The sequence below is a fragment of the Geospiza fortis genome, unplaced genomic scaffold (assembly GCF_000277835.1).
Source record: "Geospiza fortis unplaced genomic scaffold, GeoFor_1.0 scaffold361, whole genome shotgun sequence".
Lineage (NCBI taxonomy): Eukaryota > Metazoa > Chordata > Aves > Passeriformes > Thraupidae > Geospiza > Geospiza fortis.
The window spans coordinates 3,558,476-3,564,445 of NW_005054356.1; the positions used below are offsets into that span (position 1 = coordinate 3,558,476).

The 5,970-nt window shown below is 49.8% G+C and overlaps 1 protein-coding gene across 2 annotated transcripts in view; it reads left to right on the forward strand.

The window, feature by feature from the left end:
• The window catches only part of NFATC2 (nuclear factor of activated T cells 2), a 77,256-nt gene that overhangs the window by 11,626 nt on the left and 59,660 nt on the right, over window positions 1-5,970 (forward strand). For both annotated transcript variants that reach the window (XM_031059108.1, XM_014308071.2), the window contains exons 2-3: window positions 2,420-3,446; window positions 4,801-4,969. In XM_031059108.1, coding sequence (XP_030914968.1) covers window positions 2,420-3,446; window positions 4,801-4,969 — 1,196 coding nt within the window. The remainder of the gene's footprint in view (window positions 1-2,419; window positions 3,447-4,800; window positions 4,970-5,970) is intronic.

Consider the following 5,970-nt stretch of genomic DNA (forward strand, 5'->3'; position numbering starts at 1 on the left):
GTGTGCCGCCGTGCCCACGGGCCCTGCACTGACAGCTTGCCGTGCGGGGAGAGCAAATAAACATTGCTGCTGCACAGGAGCTGTGCGTGTTTGCTCGGGCTGTGTCCCGCTGCCAGGGGCAGGCTGGGGCTTGCTCTGTGTGTGTGTGAGCGTTGTTATGCACACCTGCGACGTGGGTCCTGCGGGAGGGGCAGTGCCAGGGTGAAAGTGCTCTTTGAAACGCAGTGTTTCAGGGGTAAGCTGGGAAAATGTGGGCAGTATGAAGCTCGGGTTTTGATGGGCTGTCACTGTGAGTAAAGGGTGTGTTCTTTATTCAGCAGACTTTTAAAATTACACGTGCACATACAAATACATTTGCTTTTCCCATACCCAACATGAGCCTCCTCCCGCTGGCTTTGTTGCTGTGTTGAGTTTTGGTTCTGTACCTGTTGTACCTGGCACAGATAATTCAGTTTAAGGTGTGGGGAGCAGCTTTAGCTGTGGGTGTGCTGCATGGGGAGCTGAAAGGCTCACCTGTTCCTTGAGGTGAAGCTGTTCAGCCTGGAGAGGTTTCTGCTCCTGGTGCACGAATCCTGCCTCGAGCCTGGCATCCAGCCTGGCTCTGCCTGGGGCTGGTTTTGCCCCCTGGTATCAGCTGGAAAGGGGGTGGTTGTCCCCAGAGCTGTGGGGACTTTGGGGCTGTGGGGGGTGTGTTTCTCTGCTTGTTGTGCAGACATGACGAGTTCTGTTCAAAGGGAATCTCAGCAGCAATCTCGAGGCTTGATGTGTCAGACCTGAGTGATGGGGATGACACACTGCTCCTGAGTGCCAAAGCTCTGAAATCAACGGCGCTAAAAATACGTTTGGCTCACAATTCAGTGACTCGTTGCTGTTTTCCTGTCCCCAAACCAGCTGTGTGCTGGGATTAAAAGCCAGAGGGAACCTTAAGAAATGTGCAAGCTGGACTGTCGTGTGCAGCTCCCCTCCTGTCCCAGCCATTCTGTGTGTTGGTTTGTTTGCTCGGCTCTTGGGGTTTCCCACTGAACACAAAGGCTCAGCAGTTCCTAAAAACAGAACAGAACAGAAGCCCGCTGAAAATAAATCAAAATCTCTCTGCATGTAGAAGTTTCACTGGGAACTTCTGCTACTTTTGCAGAAAGCACATCAGCTCCTGCCTGGTGTTCTGTGTGGTATTTTCTCATGGGAATTGCTGTCTGATGTCATGTAGGAGTCAGACAAAATGCTGGAGCAGTAATTTAAATATTTAAATGAAACCCTCTGCCTGTGACATGCCCTGATCTGTGCCCAGAGTGAGCAGATAGGGTGAATTAATCCCAAATTGTGGAGCTGTTTCAGGTATTTCCTGCTGGATACACTGAAATCTTTAAAAGCATATACAAATCCAGATAATGTTTTGCACAATTTTGTGTCATGACAAATATTCTTCAGTTCCAGGGGCTGATGTCCATGGGAATGCCTGCCATGGCTCTGCTCTCTGGGATGCCACTGCCATTGCACACCCTCGGGTGCTGGGACCAGACTGGAGCTGGGCTCTGCAGTGCTGGTGGGAGTTCTGTGTTCCCTGGAAGCATCCCTGTGCTCTGCAACCTGGGCAGAGTTTGCCAAACGGGAATCTCTGCAAATTGAGGATTTTTGGTACCAGCAGAGAGAGAGTTCTACTGAACACTTACTTGTTATTGTGTATTTTATAATCCCTGGCTGAAAATGTTCCCTGGGCTGAAATTGGAATGTGATTGCCCTTAACCACAGGGCTGGATTCTTTCTCCCTCTCTCTTCTCTAACAAATATTTGTGAATGTGTCTTCTGACTCACGTGAAACCTGTCACCAAACTTGCTGTCATGATACAGAGCCAAACAAATCATCACACAGAACTGACTTTTCAATTTAAGAGTTTGAGCTCAGCTTTGGTTCATGAAGCCTTTTCTGGCTGGGTTTGGCTGTGTAAGGAAGGTGTTTCTCCCTTCTCCAAAAGCTGTTCCTCAACGTTTGGTTTTATGTAGACCCGTTTGGAAGCGATTTTGTGATGTGCTGGTCTCAGTGCAGCTCCTGGTTGGCAAAATGTGACCAAAGTCACAGCGCCCAGGGTGTCACTAAGGGGTGTCCTTGGCAGGAGGCTGTGGACAGAGGGGCTGACATGCTGCTGACCTGCCCAGGAGATCCCTCAGGTGAGGCTCAGGCAGCAGGAGCCTGGCTGGAGGTGTTTGCAGTGCTTCTGTCCATGCTGCACCTGCCCTGAGCACTTGAGCTTCCCTGGCTCTTAATCCAGTACTTATCACAGGCATTAACTGCAGTGAAAAAGAATGAAATAATAAGCTAATATCAGATCACAACCAGTTTATAAATATGCATTTTTTAATCCATGATTGCTCAGCTTCTGTAACAATATTTACAGTCTTAAAGAGACCCTTCTTTTTCCAGAAGAACCGACTCCACATAAAACCAACAGCCCACCCTCTGGAGTTACATACGCTCATGATGTCTTGGACTGTGGCCTCAAGCCATGCCCCCTGCCTTTTCCTAGCCTTCCTGCAGATCCCATGGGCAGATATGGACAGCCAGATAGCATAGGGCCAACACCTACTCACCCTGCCAACGCTGCAGGGGCCTCTGCTCCGAGCCCTAGGATTGAAATAACTCCATATCATGAACTGATTCATTCGGGGGGTCCCTTCCGCAGCAGAGACACAGATGTTCTGTTGGCAGAACATCAGCCAAACTCAGCCACCACTAGCCCGAGGGTTACCCTGCCTGTCCCTGGCTTTGAGGGCTACAGAGAACCACTGTGTCTGAGCCCAGCTAGTAGCGGCTCCTCTGCAAGTTTCATTTCAGAGACAAATGTATCTCCTTGCACGTCTCCATGTGTTTCACCAAATAATGGTCCTAGTGATGACCTTTGTCCACAGTTTCAAAACATCCATACTCATTATTCTCCTAGAACCTCTCCAATAATGTCACCACGAACAAGCACCACGGAGGAAGCCTGCTTGGGACGCCACTCACCATCTCCCTGTCCCAACTCAAGGTCCTCGTCGCCAGGTGCAAAGCGGAGGTTCTCTTGCACCGGGCTCTACAGCGCCCAGCTGCCCTGCTCCTCGCCCCGGCAGTCACGGAGCCCCTCTCCACAGCCCTCTCCTCGCCTCCCCCCGAGAGAAGACACCTCTGCAGTCACTTACACGCAGCTGGCCAGCGCTGCCCTTCCCATGGATGCTATGAGCAGCCTTCCCACAGATCCTTCCTGCGGCGTCCCCACGAAGATCTGGAAAACCAGCCCCGATCCTTCGCCCATGTCTTCCCACAAAAACAGCATTCCGTGTCACGTCTTTCAGACTGTCGACTTCCACGGGCCTTGTGAGCAGGAGGACAGGAGAAACTCGGCCCCAGAATCCATTCTGTTGGTTCCTCCATCCTGGACAAAGCAGCTGGTGCCTGCAATACCAATCTGCAGGTATGTAATCCTTCCTGTGGGTGTGTTTGCCATGTTTTTTCATGGTTTGGTGTCCTCTGTCATGGCTGATGATCCCTAGGGAGTGTTTTCTTGGGCAGGCCAGAGCTGAGTGCTCAGGGACAGCACTGGTTAATGGGAGCCTGGTCCATTAGGGTTCTGAGATGAAAAGGTTAGGGCTTTGAAGAAACATCACCAAAGAGGTTCATTGATAGCACAGTACACTATAAATTCAAATTTCCAAATGATTTGTCTAAATAGCAGATTGCAGACAGCCTTTGACAAAGGCTGAACACTCTGGTGCTATCCTGCTGCTCTTAAAATTTGTAAAGTCACTTACAAATTTCCACTAAGGATGAAAATGCTTTAAACAATGCCTGATTCCAAAGAGAGCTCACTGCTCCAGGTCAGACTGAGCATTCGGTCAGCTCTGGTGACTTAGTGTTGGTTGTTGATTGTCAGTTGTCCCTTAGCCCAAATCTCAGCCCTCCATTGTCTGGCTCTGTGGCATCTGCCAGGACCGAGGGTGCCAGGTGTGTGACTCTGCTCGCAGTCCCTGCTGGCACCCTGTCAGTGCCATCCTGCTGGCACTGAGGCTGTGCCAGGGTGTCCCTGACCTGCTGTGAGCACAAACTGTGAGTGAAAGAGCACAGGCTGTGACTTCCTTGGCTTGTCTGACCAGTTCTGGCAGCAGCCTGTGCTCACAAAGTGAGAGTGGTTTAAAATCCAGTGCAGGCTTTAGTTGTACCTTGCAGTATATTAATTTCATGTCATAAACCCTTATGTATTTTCATAACAGGAAAACTAGTACCAGGTAAGAATATTTAGCATTTTATTGATGTGCATTTTAATATTTATGGAAATCTTACAACTGTTAATATTTACACAACTGGTAGGCAGTGGCAAATGGAGTTAATATTTCACAATACCTATGCTGTGATCCAAGTTGGAGACACATAGCAAAAGCTAGATAAAAGAGGGGGATCTTTGAATAAACAAAAGCTAGGTAAGAGAGGAGGATCTCTGAAGAAACAAAAGCTAGGTAAAAGAGGAAGGTCTTTGAAAAAACAAAAGCTAGGTAAAAGAGGGGGGTCTTTGGAAAAATGTAACTTCTACAGATATTTCTGTTTAAGAAACAGAAATATCTTACTCTCTTCTGCAAGGAGATGGGCCCGCAGAAATTGTCTTCTCAGCAGAGCTTGCAGTCAGGTGTGAGCAGTTCAGCAGAATCGCATGGCAGTTCAAGCAGACTCCTGAACGTTTCAGGTGGGGCGCTGGGGGGAAGGAGGGAGCAGGCTTTGAGACATGAGGTTCTCAGGAGTCTCCCTGGTGGTGTGTGTGTCTCTCTGTGTCCCAGCTTGCCCGTGCAGTCCCTGCCTCCCCTGGAGTGGCCCCTGTGCAGCCAGTCTGGCCCCTACGAGCTGCGCATCGAGGTGCAGCCCAAGCCCCACCACCGCGCGCACTACGAGACCGAGGGCAGCCGCGGCGCCGTCAAGGCTCCCACCGGGGGCCACCCCGTGGTCCAGGTAAGGCTCTGGGGGTCTCCTGGAGGAAAAGGGGGGGCAAATTCATCTCTGAGATGTTCACTGGGGGCTGTGCCTGAAAGAGGAGCGCCCTGTGAGCTTTGGGATGTGCTTAAAGGGTGTGAGCTGGGCCGCAGTGAAGTCCAGGACTTTGGGAAGGTTGGTTGGGATTGGCTTCTGAAAGCTCAGAAATGTGGGCAATGTATTTGCTGCTTTTTCTGGGCTGTATAAACCTCGTGTGATCCTCTGTCATGACTGTCATGAGGTGCCTGGGAAGTCACTGCTGAAACAAGTGAGCAAAATTCAGGCTGCCAGTGGTGGAGAGAACGAGTTCGTCCCTTTGCTGACCTGAGAGCTGAATGAGCTGAACCCTTCTTCTGTTTGGAGTGTGAACAGCTTTTCCTTCACCTTTCAAAGGGTGGTATAAAATACTGGCTGAGTAGCTGCAGTGTAGCCAAGTGGGGGCACATCAGTCATTTCCCTCATTTCCCCTGTTTTCAGCCCATGTTTCCTGAAGGAAAGCCAAAGCCAGGCTGGGGTCAGGGCTGTGCTGTGTCACTGGGAGAGTGCTGGAATGATGTGTGGAAGCTGAACAGGTCAGCCACAGCTTCAGCCTTCACTAAACAAAGTTGGCTGCATCCCACAGATGTTCCTGACACACTCAGGGCTTGCAGGAACCAGGAAAACTTTAACATTTATGTGTAATTTCAAGCATGTGATCAATACCACTAATTTCACTGGGTTGATTTGTGCTTAACTTCAAGCATATGTTCAGTATTCCCCTGCAGGCTCACCCCCTTTTAAAATCAAGCCATAAATTGTTAAATCAATGAATTTGTTTGCTTTGATGGAGCTGGACTTACATGTATGGCCTGGGTATTTGAGTAAAGGGTGCAGGGTAATAATAAACAGCAGTCCCATTTGCCATACCTCAGTTAATGCAGGCTTTTTGGTTTGGGTCTGACAAGCTCACAGCCTCCTGTGGTGTGTTTGAAGCTGCCAGG